The sequence below is a fragment of the Adiantum capillus-veneris genome, chromosome 2 (assembly GCF_014529385.1).
Source record: "Adiantum capillus-veneris isolate H3 chromosome 2, ASM1452938v2, whole genome shotgun sequence".
Lineage (NCBI taxonomy): Eukaryota > Viridiplantae > Streptophyta > Polypodiopsida > Polypodiales > Pteridaceae > Adiantum > Adiantum capillus-veneris.
Genome location: NC_140932.1, coordinates 116,907,886 through 116,933,604, shown reverse-complemented (window position 1 = coordinate 116,933,604; position 25,719 = coordinate 116,907,886). Strand labels below are relative to the sequence as shown.

Sequence of the window (25,719 nt, the reverse complement as noted above, 5' to 3'; positions counted from 1 at the left end):
ACTAAACATGTGTCCTACGAAAGCTTTGCAGTCTATTACTCCATATGAAGCATGGCATGATAGAAAGCCTTCTATTGAGCACATGCGTGTTTTTGGCTGTTTGGCATATGCTTTGGTGCCACAAACATAGCAAAGAAAATTGGATGATAAGGCTGTCAAATGTATTTTTTTTGGTTATAGTGCTGAAAGCAAAGGCTACAGGTTGTATCATCCACAAACAAAACGTATTCTGGTTTCACGGGATGTAGTGTTTGTGGAAGATTTTGTTCATCCCTTGCTGTCATGTACTAGAGACAGTAATGTAAGCTCACAGGACATTTATGACACTTTGTTGCCTCTTTTTAGTGGTGGAAATACGAATGTAAGTTCCAATGAGGCAAATGTATAGCCTATGGGGGTTTCTGAAAATGTTACAGATCAGCCTATTAGTGATGCAGATGTACATGATGTACTTGATGAGGAAAGGGCTGAAAATGAGCAGGCTAGAGGTATGCCAAAATGGCTGGTGCACACATTGCGTGATAGTAAATTGGATGCACCTTTGTCTAGTCGTACTCGTTCAGGCTCTCGCCATGCATCTTATGCATCAGATTGTTATGCTTTGGCTGTGTCTAGCTTACATGATGTTGAGGAACATCTGTCTTTTGATGAAGCACAGAATTCAGAAAACTGGATGGCTGCCATGCAATCAAAATATGATGCACTTATAGAAAATGACACATGGACTTTATGTGATTTGCCTCTTGGCAAAAAGGCCATTGGTACGAAGTGGGTTTACAAGTTTAAACGCAAGCCGGATGGTGAGATCGATCGCCATAAGGCTCGACTTGTTGCAAAGGTTTATGCACAACAAAAAGGCATAGAGTATGAAGAGACTTTTGCTCCCACTTGTCGTATGAATACTGTGCGTTTTCTATGTGCATTGGCAACTCATTTTGGTTGGGATGTATATCAATCAGACATTGTTACTGCTTTCTTGAATGGTGACATATTTGAGGAAGTTTATGTAACGCAGCCTCGCGGTTTGTCATAAAAGGACAAGGGGACAAAGTCTGCAGATGTACGAGGGCTTTGTATGGGTTGAAACAATCTTCTCGTGCTTGGTATGAGAAAGCTGACACTCATTTGGTTAAACGAGGCTTTCGTAATAGTCCAACAGAAAGCACATTGTATGTAAAGCGTGAGGGTGATGTACTTTGTGGTTCTTTATGTCGATGGTTTGCTGATCACTGGACCAAATGAGAGACATATTGCTGAATTTAAGGCTGATTTGAATGCCACTTTCAAGATGAAAGATTTGGGGTTGTTGCATCATTACTTGGGTATGCAGTTTAAGCAGTGTGATGGTGGTATTGCCTTGTGTCAGAAAAGTTACATAGAGACAGTGCTATGTAAGTTTGGACTTGAGGATTGCAAACCTATTGCCACTCCCATGGAAACAGGTTTGAAGGTGAGTCTACATGATGCTAGCGATCCTGATGATGTCACTCTTTATCAAACTGATGTTGGCTGCCTCATTTATGTATGCAACACGAGGCCGGATATTCAGTTTGCAGTCTCACAGGTCAGCAGATTTATGCATAGCCCAGGGTCTAAGCATTGGCAGGCTGTCAAGAGGATTTTCCGCTACCTTAGTGGCACTTTACATCTTGGCTTGTTTTATCCCAAGGGGGGATCATTGCCACCAGACTTACATGCTTTTTTCGACTCAGATTGGGTTGGTTGTTTTGACACGCGAGTGTCCACAAGTGGTTTTTGTTTCATGCTTGGTAGTTCATGTATATCATGGTTTAGCAAGAAGCAACCTACTGTGGCCACTTCGAGTTGTGAGGCTGAGTATAGGGCAGTCGTCACAGCTACGGTTGCATGTGTATGGCTCATACGCCTTATGGCTGATTTGGGTGTTGGACAAGACACTGCCAACATTATCTACACTGACAGTCATAGCGCATTGGTAGTTGCGAGGAACCCAGTTTTTCATGCTCGCACAAAGCACATTGAGGTGCATTACCACTATGTCAGGGAGAGGCTCTCAGCAGGAGAGATCAGCTTGGCTTATGTGCCAACACAGGACAACCTTGCAGATCTTTTCACAAAGGCATTGTCTCGTGAGAAGCTTGAAGCTTTCCGCAAAGCTTTGGGCTTACTCCCCTTTGTGGATTGATCATGTCCTCCGGGCATGGCACTTCCCTTTACTCATGTGCCAGCTCTCGTTCACCGCATCACTCCAGGGGGGATTTGTTACCATATACATGTGGTAGTGATGTGTGTGAACACACTAGGACCACCGGGGCATTTTTTCCCTCTTTAGGAGGTTTTCTTCCCCCGTGCATTGTATATATGCCCATCACTCTAGGGCTATCTATCTTTCCATTGCACACTAAGTAACACACTCTCTATTGTGTGTCTTGAGCTTCCTTCGTCTTCTCCAAGCTGTGTGTGTTTCTCTGCAACCCTAATTCCAACATCTTGCCTAGGTGAAGTGTTAACAGTTTTGTGAAGGCTCTAAAGGTTTTGATTCCATTTGAGTGCAAGAGTCGAGCCAAAACAACTTCCACCTTTGACAGACTGGTAAGTGAATGTAAGAACACTCAAAATAGAATAAAAATTGTTGAGACCTCTTGACATGTCTTAAAATACCTTGTTTTAACTGTGAGAGTTGGAAAAGTGGGAAAAACTTACAAATTTTGGTACCTAAATAATAAGCGCAAGTATTATCTTGGGACTTAGAAATACAAACTTTTTATCATTCGACAACACCACAATTTACATAGTGTGTTAAGACTATGATTCAAGTTTGGTATGATTTGGAATTGTAAATTGTTAAGTAGACCTATGTATTACTAGAGTCTAACTACAAACACAAATTTTAGCATAGAAACTTGGAAACTAAACAAAACTCCATGAAACTTGATGAGTGACTTGTTTATAGTGTAAACATTCAATACAAGTCAAAAAAAAAAAAACTTTTATTTTGACTTGAGAGATAATAAGCGGCTTATTATCTCTTGTCCTAAAAATTTAGCTATTTGAAAAATTTTCAAAGGGGATTGGATCTAAGGTAGTAATAGAGTTCTTGTGTGAAATTTCATGTGATTTGGAAAAGTTTTAACTTGATTAGACACTTGAATTGCAGTTGAAACTACCAAACATAGAAATTGTTAGGAGATTTAGCTAGCCTTATCCAAAAATTATAAAACCTCGTTCAGAGCTTATTGAACATACACTTGAGTAGTGGGAACCATCAAAAGTTAAAAATCTTGCAAATTTATACATTGAGATAATAAGCACAATTACTACCTTGGTCTTCAAAATTGCAAAATTTTCATCAATTGAGCATACTACATGTTAGATCATTGGGTATTGACCTTCTATTTCAAATTTGGTGCCATTTGGAGCTCTTCAGTGCTGATTGTATCAAATTTCTATGAAATTCAACAATAGTTACAAAAAGAGACTTTAAAACTTGAAAATTGTTCCAAACCTCATGAAACTTGTCAAGTGAACTATTCATAGTGTGTACAACTAATGTGGCATATCACACGAATACTGAGAGTGAGGAGAGCATAAACCGAGGGGGACCGTTAGAGACCATAGTGGAAGAAGTTCCTGACACTTACTTCGACTCAAGTTCAGAGATATCTATTTTCTCTACTCAATCATGGATAGGAACACTTCTCAGGTTCAAACACATATTGACCTTCTACAAGACCAACATGCATGGGGCTCAGATTTATCTGGATCCTAATGAAGAGTATGTGGTTAGAGTCCATGACCACACAATTGAATTTGAAGAGTATGTGGTTAGAGTCCATGACCACACAATTGAATTTGAAGAGGAGGTTAGAGTCAACAAACAAGATACCTTCTATATGGACCAAAATGGAGTGCAATATTTGAAATTGAAAATCCTAACCATTTGCACCAATGGGGTTTGGAAGTGATTCCAAACAGGACCACTAAGGAAGGAACACCGGTGTTAGAATAAGAAGGGTATGATCAAGTGTTGGGTAAAGGCCCTATGGTCGACCACCCGGACACTCTCAACATTGTTGAGAGAGAGAGAGAGAGAGAGAGAGAGAGAGAGAGAGAGAGAGAGAGAGCTTGAGATCTTGCAAGCACGCGCGCACACACACACAAAGAGAGAGAGAGAGAGAGAGAGAGAGAGAGAGAGAGCTTGAGATCTTGCAAGCACGCGCACACACACACACACACACAAAGATAGAGGCAAAACATGAACTTCTTCTTCTTCACTCACGCAAGATAAAAGGTCTACAATACATAAGGGAGAAAATAACAACATAAAAGGGAACTAAGACAACAGTCTAGTGGAAGCTGCTAGTGAGTGATGTGAGTAGATAAGTGTGCCATCACTCCGGTAGGTAGACGAACTTGGTGTAGTGCAGTTGTAGTATCACTGGCGAAGATATATATATCCACCAAGGCACGCCAGTGATGATGACTGTCAGTGCTAGTCATCTAGGAGTCGTACATGTTGAGATTGATATCTCAGCATTCTTCCTCAAGCTCAACGCCATCTCTCATATACCAAGCATCACTCAAAAATGTCGTAGCTTTTTCGCTCCAAGTGCCTTCATGAAGATATTTGCAACCTGCTCATCCGTCGCCACGCAGTCAATGTCGATGTCTCTTGCTAAGACCCTCTCTCTAATGAAGTGGTAGTGCACCTCAATGTGCTTTGTTTTGCCATGAAGGACTAGGTTTCATGCCAATTGTACACTACTAAGGTTGTCACAACAGTTGACAACCAACCTTTGTACATGTACTCCAAAGTCTTGAAGTAGTAATCCCAGCCATGCTACCTCACAAGCCGCCCCTACAACACCCCTGTACTTTGCCTCTGTACTCAAAAGAGCAATCATTGGCTGCTTCTTTCTACTTCATGTGATAGCAACACTTTCAAGTGAAAACATGAGTCCGTTGGGAGACCTGCGATCATATGCACCTCTACATTTGTGTAGCCATAGAGCTGCAACTCCACATCAATCCTATAAAAGAGTGCAGTATCCAAAGTAGGACTCACATAGGGCAACATGCGCCTCATTGTATCCAAGTGTGGTTTCATGGGAGACTACATAAACTGACTTACCAATTCAACCATGTAGCTCAAGTTTGGATGTGAGATAATCAAGTAGATTAAGCTACCCACAATCTTCCTGTACATGATAGCATTCTCAAGCACTTAACCTGCATCATTCCCCAACTTCAAATTCTAATCTAAGGGCATTGCAATCAGCTGACAATCATCCATACCATACTCTTTCAACATGTCCAAAGAATATTGTCTCTGTGACAGCCATACACCTTCTTGTGTGCAAATAATTTCAATGCCCAAGAAATACCGCAAGTCACCCAATTCCTTCATCTCAAACTCCTGGATAAGTAGAGCCTGTACATTCTCTACTTCAACCACATTATCACCTCAAATAATCAAGGCATCCACGTATATGCATATCACCACAATTCTTGTATCATTATTCGCACATACAATGAACGATCTATATTAGACATCTCAAATCCCAATGAAATGAGGAACGCCACAATCCTTTGATACCAAGCTCCAGTTGCTTGTTTCAACCCATATAATGATTTCTGTAACCTGCATACAAGGTCACGTAGCCTCAATTTTGCATAATCTTGTGGTTGCTTCATATACACAACCCCCTCAAAGTCTCCGTTCAAAAATGCATTCTTTACATCCATTTGTTTCAACACCCATTTTAAAGTTGCAACCACTGTAATAACCACACGAATGACAGTCATCTAGGCTACAAAACTGAATGTCTCCCCATAATCTTTCACATAAGTTTGTGCATAACCTTTGGCCAGAAGCTTGGCCTTGTACCTCCTCACATTGCCATCAATAGTATGCTTTATTTTGTATACCCACTTACATCCAATTGCCTTGTTTTTTTTCAACTCCCATGTTCCATTTGTATCAATAGTAGCAATATCTTCATCCATAGATTGTTGCCATTTTTCATCTTTAAAAGCATCCTCAAAACATGTGGGTTCTACCTCCTCTGTAATCTTTGCCATATATACACAGTGACGAGCCACATAATTGCCATAAGTCAATCTTTGCAAAGGATTTCTTACTCTTTCAAACATGCATGGTCCATGATCACTTCTAGATGCCTTCTTCCCTACTGGCATCCTTCTTTCCCCCGTAGTCTTCACAGAGGGTATGCCAAACTCCTCATCTACACTCTGCTGAGTACCACTACTATCACCATCATCATGACCAACACTCAAATTTGGTAGCTTAGGGGCATCATCAACTTTTTCTTTCCCTTCCTTTGATACATTTGAAGAGTTAGCAAGACTCACTCTTTCACGCAACCTGCCACTCCATGAATCCATGACCTGCACTAGGTGACCCTTGTGTCCCACTCAAAACCTGCGAATGTTCACCTACATTTTCCGCAACCACATTCTCTCTTACATCAACCCCTAAACAATCTTTCACATTAGGCTACCAGCTTGCCATTTCATAAAAAACAACATCTTTGCTCACCCTCACTTTACCTGTGATAGGATTGTAACATTTATACCCTTTCTACTCAAGGGAATAGTCAATGAACACACATTGTTCTGCTTTCGGGTCAAGCTTACTTCTTAGTTCATCCGACATATGCACATAAGCAATGCATCCAAACACTTTAAAATTTGATACATCCGGTTTTTCACCACAATACTTCTCTTCAAGTGTCATATCATGTACTAAAGCAGTAGGGGACCTGTTCAAAATTTAAACACATGTAGCAAGAGCCTCAGCCCAATAACAATGAGGCATGTTCTTTTCATTCATCAATGCTCTAGCAACTTCTATAATGTGCATGTTCTTTCAATGAGCAACACCATTTTGCTTTGTGGAGTATATCTACATGAAAACTCTCTTTGAATTCCATGCTTTTTTAGAAATCCATTGAATTCATCAGAGACATATTCTCCGCCTCCATCTGACTTTAGGCACTTTACATGTAATAGAAATTGATAATTGTTTATTTTTTGTAGCTAACATGTGGCAAAAGCTAAGTCTAGGCGAGGATATCACATTTTATGTACATTTATTATTCAAGTGCTCATTATGAGCTATGACCATTTATGCTCGGGCGGCCAATGTGTATTCATGTTTGAGCATCGAAGAATCTATAAATAAATACGTACAAGAGGGAAATGCTCACTCTTACACGGGGGGAGATTGCACCCAGTGTCTGTGTCTATTCTTCTCTCTTCTCCTCTCTTCCCTCTCGTCATGCCGGTGTAGCACTCCGCTCTAGGAGGTGCATCTACACATGCTCTCTTGCTCTCTCCCGCTCTCTATCTCTCTCTGACTGCATGTAGTCTTTATTATGTGCTATGGGATTCATCGGGTATATAGTTTTGTCTGTTTTATGGGTTGCAACATGCAGTTTTTTCTATCTTGCAGGGTCTTCCATGCCTTCGTTTTTAGCAGTGGTATCAGAGCATGGGCTATGCTTCTAGTTAGAACAAGTAATTCTAGTCGTGCATGATTTGCCTCTCGGGAATGTAGATCTGTACGATTATATATCAGAGATAAGTGCACTAACTGATTTATTTTTTGTATTGTTTAACTTCATCGTCTTACTCCTCCTTTATATAATTAGTTGTTCCCTACAAATTTTAGAGTATTTTAGTCCTAGCCTTTCAGTAATTTGTAATCCTTGAAAGAGATCTGACTAGTTGGATACCAGAAGTGCCAATTTTTATATCATTAGCAAAGCTTAAATAGTGTTAATATATGTATATAAGTATCGATGTAACTCGTTGACAGAGTGGTAGGGTGCCCATCCGATTGTATATGATCAAGAAGAATACTTAATTAAGTAGATGATGATGAAGAAGAAGTATAAGGAGGATAAATTTTTAGATTGCAAGCGACCTTGCAATGCTCGCCTTGTAAGAAGCGATTCCAACGGACACTTACTTTCCATTGCAAAGAGTGTGCGCCTACACAACAACTCAAACACTAGACAAAGATGTCTCAAGTGTTTGCGATGTGACCTATAATAAACAAGTGTTTCGTCTAGAAAAATTGCAACATATTTTCTTGCATATGGATGTAAGACTCTATCCATAAGTGTCATAAATGTTGCCGGGTGCATTGGTCAGCCCAAATGGCATGACCAAAACTTGTAAAGTCCAAAACAAGATCTAAATGTTGACTTGAGAACATCCCGTTCCCTAATCCCGACTTGATGATACCTTGATTGCAAGTCAATTTTAGTAAATTATATTGCCCCATAGAGTTGGTCAAATAACTCGTCCATAGGGGGCATAAGGTATTTGTTTTTAGCCACGTGACCCTATAGTCCATGCACATCCACATGGACCCATCTTTCTTCTTTACTAGAAGAATTAGCGATACCGTGGTGAAGAACTGAGTTGTATGAACCCTTTCCTATAAAAATTGACAAATTTTTGTTCCACTTCTTATGCTTTGGAGTGGCTCAAACGGTAAGTTGGTATGCTTATTAGTTTTGACTCTTGTAGCACCTCAATGCTATGGTCCACCTCAAGTGATGGTGGCAAACTATCTCTAAGTCATCGGGAAATACATCCCAAAACTCATTCAACAAGACCTTCAAAGCATTTTCATACTTTTAACATATTATCCATGTATCTTGCCTTGGATTGTTTTTTGTTTAATTCACAAGCAAACGAAATGAGGTTCTCGAATAGTGGATCTTGTTCAAGGTGTTTTTTACATTTTGACATTTGTTTCACAAATGAAAACACGATTCAAACAAGTTTCATCTATGGAAATTGAACCAAAGATAAGGTAACAAGCATATACGATGAATTTTGCCTCTTTTGGATGCACAACACAACTCAATCGAGGAGATTAGTGGGGTTGTAGGGGCACTATGGTCTCCTTGCAAATTAATGACGTTTTACTCATGTTCAAAGTGTAGCGCATTGTGCAAATAGCTATGAGTCAAAGAATTACCTAGACTAAACATCCATTCCCTACCCAAATATACGTTTTCTCTAACTAGGTGCATGATCTAAAAGTCAAGACTAGCCTGATAATCGTCCATGGGTAGAGGCACTCTTAAAACTTTAACATTCCACATTGTTTTGTCATAACCATTTGCTAACCCTATGGATGTGAAGACAACCTTTTTTCACAAGGACCTTGAAGGGGATGTTTACATGAAGCAACTTGAAGGTTGTGAATAGCCTCAGGAAAGTGATTTATGGCTTAAAGCAAGGTTCAAGGCAATGGTGTCAAAAGTTTGATGCTTTTGTGCAGTCCCAAGGATTTATAAGGAGTCAAGAAGATCACTTCTTATATCCATGAAAACTCAATGATGGTTCATTGGTCATTCTGATCTTATCTGTGGATGACATGCTCATTGCAGGAGAATCCATTAAGGAGATTGTCAAATTAAAGCAAATATTTAGCAAAATTTAGCTATAAATGATTTGGGCAAAGCCGATCATTTTCTTGATAAGCATATCAAAAGAGATAGGAAAAAGGGAATTCTTGAGTTGTTTCAGGAATTTTATATCGACAAAGTCTTGCACCATTTCAATATGCAGGGGGGAAAGGCAGTGAGTACCCCAATATCATCATTTGACTTGGAAGGAAGATTCTTCCAAGTCAGATGTTGAGAGACCAAAAATGGAAAACGTGCCATATCCTGCAATTGTAGGGAGTCTTATGCATGCTATGGTAGCTACAAGACCAAACATTGCATTTGCAGTGAGATTAGTTAGTCGAGTATGGTTAACCTTGGCAAGCAACATTGGATGGCAATAAAACACATCCTTAGGTACTCGAAGAGTACAATGAGCAAGTGCTTACACTTTGGTAATATATTGTTGATTATGCGGGTTACAAAGATAGTAGGAGATCTACGTCTAGGTACACATTCATATTTGCAGGAGGAGAAATTTCTTAGAGATCGTCTCTCCAAGACTGTACATCTTCTTCCACTACAAAGACAATGCAGCGTTAGTTGCTAGCAAGAAAGCGATATGGTTGGCACATTTAATGGAAGATTTAAATATTCAGCAGGTTCCAATTTCGCATTGTGTGATAATTAAAGTGACATTGCTTTGGCAAGAAGTCCCATGTTTCATTTCAAGTCAAAACAAATTGAAGTGAGGTATGACATCATTCGGAGATGCATTGGTGGATAAGCGCGTGAAGCTTATCAAGGTCCACACTATGACAACCCATTGGATGCTCTTTCAAAGAGCCTAGCTATGGATCCATTTGCACGTTGCATTGAGTTAATGGATGTAGGGTGAACACAACTACACAATAGTGAAGTTTTCATGCATAGTATCTTTAGTCATAGCCACTTACGGCACTTACGGCCACATTGGCCTTTTCAATGGGAGATTGTTGGGGTAGAGGCCTGTTGGTTGCCCGTGACTAAAACCCTACAACTACTAACTCATTACTCTTCATATAAACAATAAAAGACACACACATGCACATTTTTTCTATGACATTGTGGTGTTTCCCCCATTCTCCTCTCTTCTTCTTCCCCTTCCCATATGCATGCATAGGCACACCGCCCCTTCACATAGCTAAACGATGTGAATACACACACACACACACACACACACACACACACACACACACACAAATTTCAATGCTTGGCTCTAGGGCTTTCAAAGAGCACACATATTTTATTCTCTGCGCATACTCCACATAGAGCTTACACCACAGTCAAAAGCTTTAAGTTTTTGGTTTTTAATTATATGTTCATGCATTGTTAATATGCACTTTGGTCGTGCTCGCATAAATCACATGAGTGCCTACCACCACAACTAAAATAATTCTTGTCACTATCGACATCGACTTTCACGACAGAATTGCTCTCTTCGAAGAAAGCAAGTGACTATTCCCGTCATTTTTTATCGATTTTATTATTTTTTGCAAAATAATTGGAAACTATCAACTAAGAAAAAATTAACCAAAAATCCCAAAAATTTGATTTTTTTTTTTCTAAATATATCTACTAGACATAGCTTTTCTCCACCATCTAGACCAACTTTGGGATTAGCTAGAATTTTGCCATTTGCGCCAAATTTTGATTGTGGGTTGCAAGTCCTCCGGATCTGTTTCACATGACTTGCAAACTCTATCAATCTCTCAAGACCATGTCAACATGTACGTACGTACTATTGTTTCTCTCGCTCATTCAACTTGGGTTGTAGAGCCCAGAAATGTAAAAATGGGCCATGAAGATACAACGCACCCCAATATTTTTGAACTAGGTGGTGATGATGAAGAGGAGTAAGAAAAATATGAAGTATATGCAACCAAAGAAGCTGTGAAACAGCTTGCCACTCGTGTCTTTGCCCTCGAGAAGGGACAAAGTGACATAGCTACTTTGACAGGTCACATTTCTACCCGATTAGATGCATTAGCAGCAGCCATTATTCAAGACACAAGACCACAGGATTCGAATCTAGTTCGGCCTCAAGGAGATGTAGATTTGCCAATTCTTGAGCCATAGGCCGTAGTGCTTTCAACCGAGTCCACAATGATTGGCTCCAACTTTTAAATCTGCGTACATGTAGTGGCAAGAAAAAAGAGAGAAACAAAGATGCCATCATGTTTTTGGCAAAATGGTCAGGTCTGCATGCATTATGCCGTCTTTTTAGAGATAGTTAGACCCATAGAGGATAGCTTATTGTTGGTTGGCAAAGCGTATAAGTGGTGGATGAGTTTGACAGCTCATCCCACCACTTGGGAACATTGTTTTGAAATAAGTTTTTACCAGCTCCAATGACCTAGAAGATCCTCCCCACAAGGCCTCATGCCACTTTGATGTCCTAATGCAGTTTCACTTCCTATATAACATCGTAAGAGCCTTGCTCCCCACTTCACATGTGGGATTATCTTCCCTTCCTCCTACCACATGGAAAACAACCCCCCCTCCCCCCCCCCCCCCCCCCCCCGACTGCCCCTTTTAACTTCCACAAGCTACACAAAAATTTGACTTCTGGCTCCAAAATCCTCGTTTGAGGTCCAAATTGAGCTATCTCTCGAGCTCAATTTGGACCTCAAATGAGGATATCTCTCAAGCTCAACGACCGCAACATAAGCATCACTTCTGATCTACAAAATATTAAATCCACCCTCTACTATACTATATTGACATCATCCATAGATGCTTGGAGGCCATAAAACTCATTCAAAATTGAATGATATGAGCATATCTCGACCATTTGGAACCCAAATGTGATGTAGTAAAACACATTGACTTTTTGAGCAAACCTTCCTCAGCCCCAACATCATCCTTGATCACAAACTTGGAAAACAACTCACCATTGCATTGGTTTTTCCTTGCTAATGGGATTCAAAAAGCACAAATCTTGTGCATTTTATAAGTAAACTGGGCATAAATTAGCCGTTTCGAGCCCGATTTGAATACCGTAAAGCACATCGTATAGCCTATGTTAGAAGTTATCAAGGAACACATTGGTAAGCTGAAATCAATCATTTGGCACACATCCCAAAATCGGTCCAAAAATAGTAGAATCGATCCTTGAAAAATCTTGAATTGCTTATAACTTTCTCATACAACTAGCCGTAAAGGCAAGCTTGGAGAGCGAGTTGACCACTATAGCTCCAATCCATAAGCCTGCATTTTGGGAACATCTCTACCTCCTAGCTTACAGGCATCAAAATCACCTAATGGACCTAAAATCCATAGTTGGCATACATTTTAATTGTCTAATGTCACAATAGAATCATGGCATATTGGCTTCATGAGTCCTACAGGATCGTACGAAAGGTCAACATTCTCAAGTCAATCAAGCTCATGCACCCAAAAACCAATGAATCTCCTATTGTAGAGCACATGGATATAACCTGCCATAACTTTCAAGCATCTTCATACCCATGGATTGAATGGAATAAGAAAAAACTACCCAAACACTGGAGCTTCATAAAACCCTTCCAAATAACCATAAACTATGTGTAGCTGCAGACTTCACTCAACATAACACCATAGCCTGTTGGCCCCAATACCATGCAGCCATAGTGGATCTACTTTCCTTTTTTTTTTTGGACCCACTCGATTCAAACTTCATACCTAGCACATAGCACCAATAGTCCATGCAATGCACCAAAATCTGTCCTAAATCAAGAGAAAGGATTCAAACACAATTGGTAATTAGCAACAAAATCTGTCTATCGTCATGCACACAATAGCAGTCACTCCCTTTTGCTAGCAACCACATGGTCCCTGACAAGATAATCAATAAGGGAAATACCATAAAGAAACCATAGCTTGCATATCCTCTAAGGAAGTTTACAAGCATTTGCTTAAAATATTGTTTCCCTTGCCACGTTGGTTGACACTCCAACTCACCATCTTCTACAATCTTCATGCACTTGCTGGTATCCCATTCACACAACATCAACTTCAACACATGGAATCTCAGCAACATCCTTTGGAATGATAGCATCTTGTACACTATCATCTTCAACACATAAAATCTAGTTATGGCTTCATACAACCCTATAAAATGCATAGAGGTGGATTTTCCCTTGTTTCTTTCCACTATATCTTCCATTTTGGGAGCATAAGCCACACACATAGACTTTTCTATGCACAATTCCTCCGTTTGGCCTTCTTCAAACATACATGTGCCATTTGGAAGCCCATCCTCACTCTGTAATACATGCACCTTCTCTCAATAGGCATTCCCGATATCACCACAATATGCATGTAAACCAATTAAGAAATCATCAATGGTACCATCCTCATCCACTTCTACAACATCATCATATGCATGCACTTCTTTAGCTATACACTTAGACTCTTGCTCTTTCTCATATGTATTTATGGTATCCTCTGCAATGTCTATGGTAGCATGTGTCGTTATCAATTCATATCAAGTAGCTTTTTTTAAACTCAAATACTCTACCTATACCTAGCATGTGCAGTGTCTATGGTAGCATGTGCCGTTATCAATTCATAGCAAGTACCTTTTTTACTCAAATACTCTACGCATACCTAGAAGCAATCCACACACATGGTATCTCTCTGTGAGCGGATCACACAACAATCGACATCTTCATTAATAGCTTCACTTGGGTAGCTATCCACACAACCACTAGCTTTAAATATTTATGAAAAATTTTCATTGGCTTTAGTTTGGGATTCTGTTGATGGCCCTTCAATCTATTTCACATCCCAAAGTGCATTACCCCTTTTAAAAAGTCCGAGAGACCCAGTTTGGTATAAACCACTTCTACTATGTCTTCATCTTTAGCATGGATTAGCTGCTCATCCTGTAGCAAACATGCATCTACCACGAATTCTAACTTGGCACTAATAGATCCATGAACACTCACATAGCTCACCATCTTCTCGGATAGTCAATCACGTGGTCTTTTAGAGCACCCTTAGTATGACAAATAGACCACTCTATTTGCCGAGCCAAATAACATGACTTACTTGCAAGACTGCCTTTTCAACCTGAGCTCGCCCAATCCCACATGCCGTGTATAATCCATCCTTGATAAATATTCCCCTTTGTAGATGTGCTCACACAAACCCTTCCCCGATGACATGCACTGTATAACCCCTTCGTGAAAGAGAATAGCAATCCTTAGCCGCACACAAAATAACCCGAAAAGTCCTCAATTGCGTGCCCTCGAATTCCTTTTATTTCCTTCTTCCATTTTCTCCTTGGTTGAGAGCACGAAATCACCAAGCTTCTTCCTTGCTCGATCTTGTTCCGGAAAACTATACCTGACTTGCTCCCTACCTCCCCTCCTCCTAGGCTCCTTCTTCGAGATAGAGAGAGAGAGAGAGAGAGAGAGAGAGAGAGAGAGAGAGAGAGAGAGAGAGAGAGAGAGAGAGAGAGAGAGTTGTCTTCCTCGCCCTTGATTCTATGAAACTTCATCGAGAGAGAGAGCATGAGCCTTCTTATTTCCCTCCACTTCTCCCCTTCCCTTCCAATTGCTCTCCCCAAAAACTCTCCTCCCAATCTTCACTTTCTTCTGCACCTCACTCCTCTTGCACAAAATTGAATATATATATATATATATATATATATATATATATATATATATATAGAGAGAGAGAGAGAGAGAGAGAGAGAGAGAGAGACTTGTTGAGAAAAAGAGAGAAGAGATCCCAATTCCCCAAGGTGTCCTTTCTCTTCTCAAGAAACACACCAAACAAACTACCGTGCACTGTCATTTTCTTCCCCAGAAAGATCTATTTTTTTTTTCTAAAAACTCCCCTCAGCTCTTTTTTTTCCCTTTTTCCCCAAAATAGCATAAAAAGTGGGTGTCTTCCTTGCACCACCAATTTTATCTTGCGAACCACTCCTCCACTCGAGTTCTCACCAACCATCTTGCATATCATGCATTTTTGGCCAGCAACAGACTCTTGTGAACCCTCCCCTTGCTCTAGCAAGCTTGCTAGCAGGGGGAGAAAACTTAAAATGGGATGGCCTGCTGACTGAGGCCACCCATTCACGTGAAACCTACCCACAAACAAGCCATCTCGATAAGCATCACCTCGGGTTGCCAACGCCACCTAGCTCTTCCACATACAGGTACTTGCCACCGTCACGCCACTGTGATGTCCTAATGAAGTTTCACTTCCTATATAAAAGCTATAAGAGCTAGCTCCCCACTTCACATGTGGGATTATTTTCCCTTCCTCGTGCCACGTGGCAACCTCCTCTTCCCCCCCTTTTAAACTTCCACAAGCTACACAAAAATTAGCCTTTTGGCCTCGTTGGAGGTCCAAATTGATCCCGAAGAAATCTGGTTATCTTTTGAGCTCAACGACTGCAATATAAGCATAGTTTTCGATTTGCAAAACATTGAATCCACCCTTCACTATACTGTATTGACATCATCCATAGATGTCTACAGGCCATAAAACTGATACACTATTGATTGATACGAGCCATTCGGAACCCTAATCTGCTGTAGTAAAAGCCGTAAACTTTTAGAGCAAACCTTCCTCAACCCGTTACCCGAGCATTATCTGTGTTCACAAACTGGGAAAACAACTCATCATTGCATTGGTTTTTCTCTGCCTAATGAAATTCTGCCACAAGTAAACTGGGCATAAATTGGTCGCGAGAGAGAGAGAGAGAGAGAGAGAGAGAGAGAAAAGAGTACTTTCATTTCACGAGAACGTAGAGCATTTGAGGACCCCCTCGATCACAGTCGGCGGGCCAGAGTCGGGTCGCCATGGATCCCTTCGAGCTAGCTCTGAGGTTACCGTTCTCCGTGCTAAGGATACCCAGAATGCGGCTCAAAGTGCCCACCTTCTCATTGCCAGCCCCCATGACAGTCTTCTCTCTCGTGCTGCTTACCTACTTCATGGTCGTCTCTGGTATTGTCTACGATGTTATTGTCGAACCTCCTGGCATCGGTAGCAGGTAATCCCTCAAGCCATTTTCTTACCGGATTTGCAGACAAACTGTCCCTTGTCTACCTTATGTTAAGGTTTTATGCTGTCTTCTCATAAATGCGGTGAGGATATGTGATGTACAGGGGTGCATTTTGTTTCCTAGCTTCAAAGTCCTGGAGATCATTTATTTCTGCTATTTGCAGCTTCTAAATTCCTTGTTTTGTGCTATGTGCGTTGTAATATGGAGTGGGATGTGTGCGAGAGAGAGAGAATGTGTGTGTGTGTGTGAGAGAGAGAGAGAGAGAGAGAGAGAGAGAGAGAGAGAGAGAGAGAGAGAGAGAGAGAGAGAGAGAGCGCTCAATAAGACATATATGGCAAATCATATACATCCATATTACATCTCACTTTAGGCGTTGATGCCATGAAGGCATAAAACGAAAAGAAACTAAAGTACTTATGGGAGACTCTTAGGACTCCTTAAAGTAATGATTACAATGGGGTTCATTACATGAGATAAAAATAGCTAGCAAGACCTTGGCGGAGGGCTGGAAACAGTGAACTATGGATAGTTATCACAGTCACTGATACAGTGCGCAGTCAGTCAGAACCGAGTCAGGAGGACTATAAACCCATTACTCCCGATCCCTGAGTTCCCAACCCCAAGCATAATATCTTTGTATCTTGAGCCAAGGATAGTTGTACTTTGTAATTCTCAATAAGTTGGAAACTCATTTGTCAATGACTCGAGTTGTATACACTTTTTGATCTGAATAATACAATTCCAGTTTCAGTTCTCTTTTCTAGTGTCGATCTCTTTTCAGTTCCAGTTCTATCTTCCAGTTATACTTAGTCTGATTTGAAGTCTCTTATTTGATCTGAACTAGCTCTAACTCCCAACCTAGAATAGCTGTCTGAAAGTGTCCAGCTCATTCCAATCATCGCACAAGAACTCTGTCTGTCAAGGCTTGTTTCGACTACTCAAGAGCTTATGGACCATGCCACGGTCGGCTACATTTTTTTTTGGAAGAAACCTAACTGTGATTTTGGTGTAGGTCTTAGGAGGAAAAAGCAAGTTGTCGTTTCGCGCTCGATTGATGTTGAGAGAGCTTTTTAAGTTTGAACTTCGTTTGAGAAATGGTTGGTGATTCTGTTCGAAATTTGTTTGAAATGATGGTATGTGTTTTGAACTTGTCTTGGTGTCGATTTAAACTGTTTGACTCTGGTTTTAATACTGGTTTCAACGCTTTATGGTTTACTCCCGATTGGAGTAGTGAGAAATGTTGTTTTGGTATTGTCTGAACCTTGAAACGACGCAGACGAGATGTCTTGGCGCGTTTTGTTGTATGCTTGAAAACCTCGGAACGACACAGACGGGAGGTTTAGGGAGCGTTTCGTTGTATGTTGGAAAACCTCCGAACGATACAGACGGGATGTCTGGGAAGCGTTTGGTTGTATGCTTGAACCAACATTGGCTGTTTTGGCAAAAGCCTCATGGATGCACATTTTGAAACACTGCTTGCTTAGAGCACCATTTTGATGGGCGTTTTGAGATGTTGTCTCAACAGTCCTAAGCCTCAACATGAGCGTTTTGATATGCAACTGCGGCATTGGACCTTGGCCGGTTTTGAATGCAAATCATGTACCAAGTTTTGAGGGCCGTTTTGAAGAAGCCTCGGCAAAGATGAACCTAGACCAACACCAATTAAAGGCAATGGAAAGATCATTAACCACCCAGTTAGCGGCCTATGCACGGGTGAAGTTCTCAAGGAAATCGTGGATTTGTTTGGCTCGAGATTGTGAAGCCAAAAGCAAATGGACGAGCTCGTTAGAGGACAGAGGCAAAGGCTCGCTTGACAAGGATGAGAGTACCAATACTCAATTAGCTACCTCGGTACCCACCACGAGGTCCGACCCTTGTTGTTATAAATGTGACTTGACACTTTCTTTGGCTCGAGAGTTTGAAGTTAAAGGCAAAAGCAGGAACTCAGAGATAGACAAAGACAAAGGCAAGCTGGATAGAGATTACGGTAATAAAGATTTGACAGAGGAGATCGACATGGCACACATGGCGGCGGCCATGGTGGCCTCGACGTCAGATTTCTAGTCAAAGTGCAAGTGTCGCCACTAGCTTCAACCAGAGAGAGGCTTGTGAGTGGCAAAGAGGGGCAAACAGTGCTCCATATAATTTATTTGGACTCTTGTGTTGGAGTTCAAGTTATCGGTGTTTGGATCCGTAGGTTGGAGTTCAAGGCACATGCATCTGGCAGGGAACCAATCAGACGTATCTAAAACACTATGGATGAGTGTACCAATCCATTGTTATTGGTCGGATTATGGATAGGATGTGTTTCAAAGTTCATTACTTGGAAAGTGTTTTCGGACGCGATGTGTTCAGAGTTCACAAATGGGGATTCTTGGACGTAGTGTGTCTACAATTCAATTTTCTAAAAGGCAATCGATACTCAAGATGGCATTCTTCTAAGGTGCAAAGTTGAGGGTAGCAAATCCGAGGTGTATCCAACAAGGAGCTGTTGCTGGGTGTCCATGGTAGCTTCTTCATCAAGTGACTCCCACTCCAACAATATCACCAAAAATGCATTTGCAACAATCCCATATCTGCAAATGATCTCTAGAACAGTTTCAACATGAATATTCAACAATATAATAACTCGATGAGAGTTACCCGATGCATGTACTGCATATATAAAAGTGCGTATCGATTTTTGATACACGAATCCACAATAAATTTCTACAATTTCTCCACAATCTCACACGTGGGAGATAAAACCACAATTTACTATACAAAATTTTGCATCAACAATGTCCCTACAGTGTATTACACATATCAATCCTGCCAAAATTTAGAAATTTCAGCAAAATCCCCAAAATTTCTCGCATGAATTTTGCCGAAATAAAAAATTTCAGCAAAAGCCCCAAAATTTCTCTGACGAATTTGCCTCAATTGCATTAATACATGATACCTTTTGCAAATTTTGGGCAATTTCTGCAAAATTTCAGCAAATTTTGCAAAATCCCCAAATTTACCCGGTTCAATTTTGCACGAATGTGAATGAAATTGACTTAGCCGAGTGCAATTTTACTTGTACATGAAAAGCCCTAAAGCCTTTCTGCACAATATCTGCAATTTTCAACGCAATTTCTGTTGTTGTCAGAGAAAAACGTTGAGGCTGAATTTCCCGCGTGAATTGAGTCCTGTCTTGGCTTGCGTGAAAGGGGTTGGGCTGATTTGACCCGAAGAGCACCTGCTTGATCAACGTTTTGGCTTTTCGCTCGCTCCTATGTGTGTGGAAGCGCGCCTAGCTGAGCTCTGATACCAGTTTGTTGGTAGCGCAAGTAGCAGGAGAAGGTAGCGTTGGTCTTCTGCAGGAGGGAGAGAGAGAGAGAGAGAGAGAGAGAGAGAGAGAGAGAGAGAGAGAGAGAGAGAGAGAGCATGCAGAATTGTTGTGTGTATCAATAGTTGATACATAAAAAATCAAAGTGTATATTATGTATGGTTTTTAGAGTATAAGGGTGTGTTCCCACCTTGTGAGTTACTGTACATAAAGAGAGAGAAGAGGTGTAACAGACTTGGACACTCCAAGTCAAGAATCTACCGCGACAGCACCAAATAACCACTTCAAAACAATTCACAGTTCACAATTTATTCGACACTGGCCCGATGGAGTTCCGTGCCTAGAGATATTGGCCCCAAAGACTAGCGCCCCTTTCGATAATTCTTTTTGTATTAATCTGAGTTCAAAGTACAAGAGTGCGGGCAGGCGCTCACACTCAGACTCTGTGTCTAGATGCTCTTAGTTGTGAGAGGCCTGCTGTAACAGACTTGGACACTCCAAGTCAAGAATCAACCGCGACAGCACCAAATAACCACTTCAAAACAATTCACAGATCACAATAGATTTGCACTGGCCCGACGGAGTTCCGTGCCTAGAGATATTGGCCCCAAAGACTGGCGCCCCTTTCGGTATTTCTTTTTATATTAATCAATCATCAAAGTACAAGAGAGCGGTTAGGGTTTCACTCTCAGACTCTGCGTCCAGATGCTCTGAGAAGTGAGGCCCTCACCACTAATTTAAAGGTTACAAGGGATGCCCAAAAGCATAGCCCCAAAAGCTTTTAAAATCAAAAGCATCAGTTCTCTCTCTCTCTTAGAGAGTCTTTTCTCTTTTTTTTAAAAAAAAAGCAAAAGCAAAATTCGCGTTGCTCATCATTTTCCAAATTTTTTTTTTTAATAATAATAATCCGCCTCCGTGATTTCCGGAAATTAGGGTTTTTGGCAAAATTTAGGGTTTGCAAGAATTTTAGGGTTTTTGGAAAAAATTAGGGTTTCTGCTGTCCGCCACGTCATCACTTTGTGACATACCCCCCTCTTGAAAGCATTGTAATCGACCGCGATTACGCCTGCAAAACCGACAAAAGCCATAAACCGTCTTAGCAGACATTGACTGTTAGTACCTACGTACTAGGAACGCACATCTAGCACATGTACAAAATCGACAGTCACATCACACGACATCACAGGACATCACCAGACATCACAGGACATCACATGACATTCAACATTCATTCGGATCTTAGACCATGATTTATCGGCAATGTAGCTAGCAATCACATCTAGGTCCAATCGGGACCTCATCGATGTCCGATTGACTAACCCCTATTGCAACCATGTCTATTCGAGATCAATCAGACCAAAATGTTGCAGTCATTTCGGTTGTCAGTTCCTGCACTCACAAGAAGTCAAGAACAAATCAGTATCATAATCAGGAATTCCATTTCTTAAAGTCATCCAGCAGAATACTGTCAGCTCTCAGTATCCCTGAAGCTCAAAGAGACATCAGTGACTTTAGTATCAAAATCGAGGCATCTGTTGACAAAGGAGCGGAGTAACTCCCCTCTTGTGCATCCCACTGCACCAGATCTTCGGCCAAGCTGAGTTTCTGGGTTCTGTTTGGAGTAGACTATGCTAAACCAAAAGCATCGAGGTAAAGTTTCACAATCCGAGGAGTATCTGCTAGGTCCTCCTCCTCCATCCACTTCGCATCAAATGCAGGAAAGTTCTTGAACTAAACCAAGAACCGCCTTCGGACTTTACCTTTCTTCGTATCATTATGTGCCAAAATCTGTTCAGGAACAAGGATCTCCTCGTTTTCTTCCACTGCGGGTTGCTCATCAGGCTCCCCATCATCAGGCACATCACCCTTAACAGGGTTCAAGAGACTCACATGCAATGCATTGTGAATCCTCCAAGTATCTGGCAGTTTCAATCGGAAGGAGACATCATTTATCTTTTCAGTAATCTGGAAAGGTCTGTAGTATCACATACTAAGCTTTGGAAAAAGCCTCTCCTTTCCCTTTTTCTTTCTTAGACGTGCCTTCTCAAAAGTAAGAGCACCCAATCATCCTCCTTCAGTTTCAAGTCGTGACGATGGCGATCCGCTGCCTTTTTCTGTCGTTCTTGAGACTCCTGCAAAGTCTCGCGAACCTTGGCAAAAGCCGTATCCAAATCTCGCAAATATTCATCCGCTTCAAATTTCTAATCTTTCGTGCTCAGGAAGGATGGAACCTTCGCAGCAGTTTCAACAATCTCACATGGCGTCTTCCCCGTCGAAGAGTGTATCGTGTTATTGCAGGCAAATTCCACCAAAGGTAAGTTCTTTTCCCATTGAGTCTTCTGATGCGAGATACAAGACTTCAATAAATCTAAAATCACTGAATTGGCAATCTCAGATTGTCCGTCAGTCTGCAAGTGGAACGATGACGAGAACTGCAACCGCGTGCCAATGTTCTCCCAAATTGCCTTCCAAAACAAACTCATAAATCTGGGGTCTCTGTCGGAGACAATCGTCTCAGGCGTGCCATGTAATCGGAAAATCATCGTGATCATTCTGTATTCTCGGGAGATAAAAAAAAATGAAATCCATTTCAATATTTTCCCAGGGGCGGGTGGGTATGGGTAAAGGCTATAACAATCCCTGTGCCTTATGCCTGTCAAACTTGACCTTCTGGCATACCAAGCAACTGCGCACAAACTCTTCCACATCCTTCTTCAGTCTCCGCCAAAAGAAATCTCTCTCTACCCCTTTCATGGTGGTAGCAATGCCGCGGTGACCCGTAAAAGGTGGACGATGGCAATCAGTCATAACCTTTTCCCTCAACGGCTGTGTAACGCACAACATAGTCTTTTTCATCAAGTAGCCTTTCCGAAGGGAGTATCCAGCTACTGTCTCCCCATTCCGTATCCGTGTGAAAATATCTGCAAAATCTGTATCTGTGGCATACTAATCGACCATATCCTCGAAGCTCCTATGATGTATCGCGGAAATAGCCAGAACCAACGGTTTTCTAGACAAAGCATCTGCCACCACATTCTTCTGTCCCTGCACATGGACAATCTGGAAGTGGAACTGTGACAAGATGTTCACCCACCGCATCTGCTTTTCCGAAAGCTGCTTCTGTGACAAGAAGTAGCGCAAACTCTGATGGTCTGTAAAGACAGTAAAATCCGCTCCGAGTAGGTAATGCCGCCACTGAGTAAGAGCGTGGATAACCGCCAAAAGCTCTTTCCCATAGATCTGTGCTGTCATCTCCGGCCTAGAGAACAAACGGCTCTCGTAAGCTATGACATGGCCTTCTTGCATCAAGACCGTACCCAGACTACGACCACAAGCATCACAAAATACTTCAAATGACTTCTGCAAGTCCGGCAAAGTCAAATCTGGTCCTGTAGTGAATTTCTCTTTCAATGTCTGAAAGGCAGTCACCTCTGTGGGTCCCCACGAAAAAGGTACTCCTTTCTGTGTCAAGGTATGCAAAGGGGAAGCAACCTCTGCAAACTTTCGTATGAACCGCCTGTAGTACGAACACGGTCCCAAGAAGCTTCTAACTTCATGGACATTCCTCAAATCGGGCCAATCATGGATAGTCTCTATCTTGGCCGGGTTCATTTGCACTCCTGCTGTTGACACAATGTGTCCCAAAAAAATGTATCTCTCGTAGGAAAAATTCACTTTTCGTAGCATTAATCACTAATGTGTGATCTCGTAATGCTTGAAAGACTTGAAGCAGATGATCTCTGTGTTCTGCCTCATTCTTGGAGAAAACAATGATGTCGTCAAAGAAAGTGCCAACAAATAGCCTGTACTCTCGAAAAATCCTATCCATCATCCGATTAAATGTCGCAGGAGCATTGGTTAAGCCAAAAGGCATCACCAAAAACTCAAATAACCCAAAAGTCGTCCGAAAAGCTGTCTTGTAGACATCTCCTGGCGCTATCCTGATCTGATGATATCCACTCTTCAAGTCAATCCTGCTAAAGCACGAGGATCCCTGTAACCTGTCGAGTATATCATCGATCCTAGGAATCGGAAATCTGTTCTTGATGGTGATTTCGTTGAGAGTGCTATAATCGATGCTCATTCTCCAAGATCCGTCTTTCTTCAAAACCAACAACACTGGAGAGCAATACTCTGAAGTACTAGGCTGGACAAGACCCTTTTCCAAGAGGTCTTTTACTGAGTTCATAATCTTTTCATTCTGTACTCGGCTCACACGATTCGGTGGCCGATTCGGTGGCGTGCTTCCAGATATCAGATCAATGGTATGATCTTCAGGCCCTCTCAAAAGCAATCGGCATAAGCGTGGAGAAAAAAAATCTTGGCGTTCTTTTCTTCAGGTCAAAACATATTCAACTTTTATCCATCGTTCAGTTCTCCCAAAAGAATGAGTAAGAAAACTGAAGTTCTTCAAGTACAATCTCTAAGCCCTTCATTTATCAAAGTCGCTTTCTCGGCCCGGTAGTCAACCACGGCGTAGTTCTTGTGGTACCAAGGGATCCCGAGTAGAACGTCACTCGCGTGCCCTGAACACCCCTGTCATTGCAAACGAAGTTTGCCAATGCTCGGTGTAATGGCAACATCTCATTCGGGTGCCAGTCGAACTACCTCCACCTGTGGCGTCAGTCTGTCGGGCGTAGTTCCAAATCGAGCCGCCAATTCCAAGTGAAAAGAAGTTGGCCTTGGCTCCTTCAAAAGAGCTTCCTGATCCTTCACTTTGCCCCAAAAAAAGCGGCAAAGTTTGTACTTTCATTCATTTGATTCGGTGCAAGTCCCACGCCATGTGGTACCAGTTCTACTTTTCTATCTGCCTTTTTTGCCACATTCCTCAGTTGCTCTCAAACTCTTAGGCCTGTCGTCGTCTTTATCATTCTGTTCTTTCTGTGCCTTTTTTTAGGGCACTTCGCGGAGATATGTCCATGTTCCCCGCATCCAAAGCAGTTCCCCTCTCTAATGAAGCGAGCTCTCTCCTTAGGAGTAAGCTTGGGTTGTGCATCCTTTTTCTCTGGCTTGCTCTTTTTTCTTTCTGCTTTCATTCCTAGAAGTCTGTTCGGCTCGTTGTGTCATGGCCTTATCTGTGGGGTAGGTCAAACTGCCGGAGTGAATGGCAAAGCCCCGCTTCGCATGACTCATCAACTCCTGAATAGAAGCTGACTTCTGTTCCAAGCAATGATTTCGGATTTCTGTAGGTAGACCCAAGGTAAATCGCTCAATCTGTTCTCTGAACGAGATCTTCTTGAATGAAGAGGCGGTAGAAAATAGCTCCAAAATCTTTCACAATAAGAATTCACTGTATTGCTCTTGGTCATCCGGAGATGGTTCCAAGCAGCTCGTATATCTCGCTCAAACTCTTGAGTCAACCAAGAAGAAATAAAAAGTCTCTTGAATTTCAGCCATGTAACTGGCACAGTCTTGCTTAATAGAAGCGTGGATCACCAAGTACGAGCATTCCCCTTAAAGTAAGAGGCAGCTCTCCGAATCTTGGAGTGCTCTGAATAGCGTCCTCCCGCGAAAGCGATGTCAAACTGCTGTATATAAGACAAAGCCTTCGAAGCATCTGAGTATCCTGAAAAGTATCAAACTTGATCGAGTGGCCACCTTCCTTAAACTCTCGGACTTTCTTGCTTTTATCTTCGAGAAAGTCATACTGGTTGGCTTTGTAAAAATTCTTCTTGTTCGCATAAAACTTTCCGTCATCGGAATCTGAGCTGTCTGTAGACGAGTCCTCAGTAGAACTGTCAGTCTCTGGGCGAGATTTAGCCTTCTTTGCCTTTCTCTTGCCCTTTCCAAAGCGTTGCTTCTTGCTTCGCTTTTTACCTTTTCTGTCTTCTTCGCTCGAATCCGAGGAGCTAGAAGAACTGTCAGAAGAAGAAGAAGAAGAACTGGGTAGGTCTTCTTCAATTTCTTTGCCTTGTCAAATGTCGACCGACGACCCAAATATCCCGGGAAGTCAGTGCCTTTCT

The 25,719-nt window shown here is 41.6% G+C and overlaps 1 protein-coding gene across 1 annotated transcript in view; it reads left to right on the top strand.

Moving 5' to 3' along the window:
- The first annotated feature begins 16,109 nt into the window (after positions 1 to 16,109).
- Positions 16,110 to 25,719, top strand: part of LOC147463449 (uncharacterized) — a 45,981-nt gene continuing 36,371 nt past the window's right edge. The window contains exon 1 of the mRNA XM_086488930.1: positions 16,110 to 16,431. Within this exon, the coding sequence (XP_086345056.1) occupies positions 16,241 to 16,431 (191 nt within the window). The 5' untranslated portion in view covers positions 16,110 to 16,240. The remainder of the gene's footprint in view (positions 16,432 to 25,719) is intronic.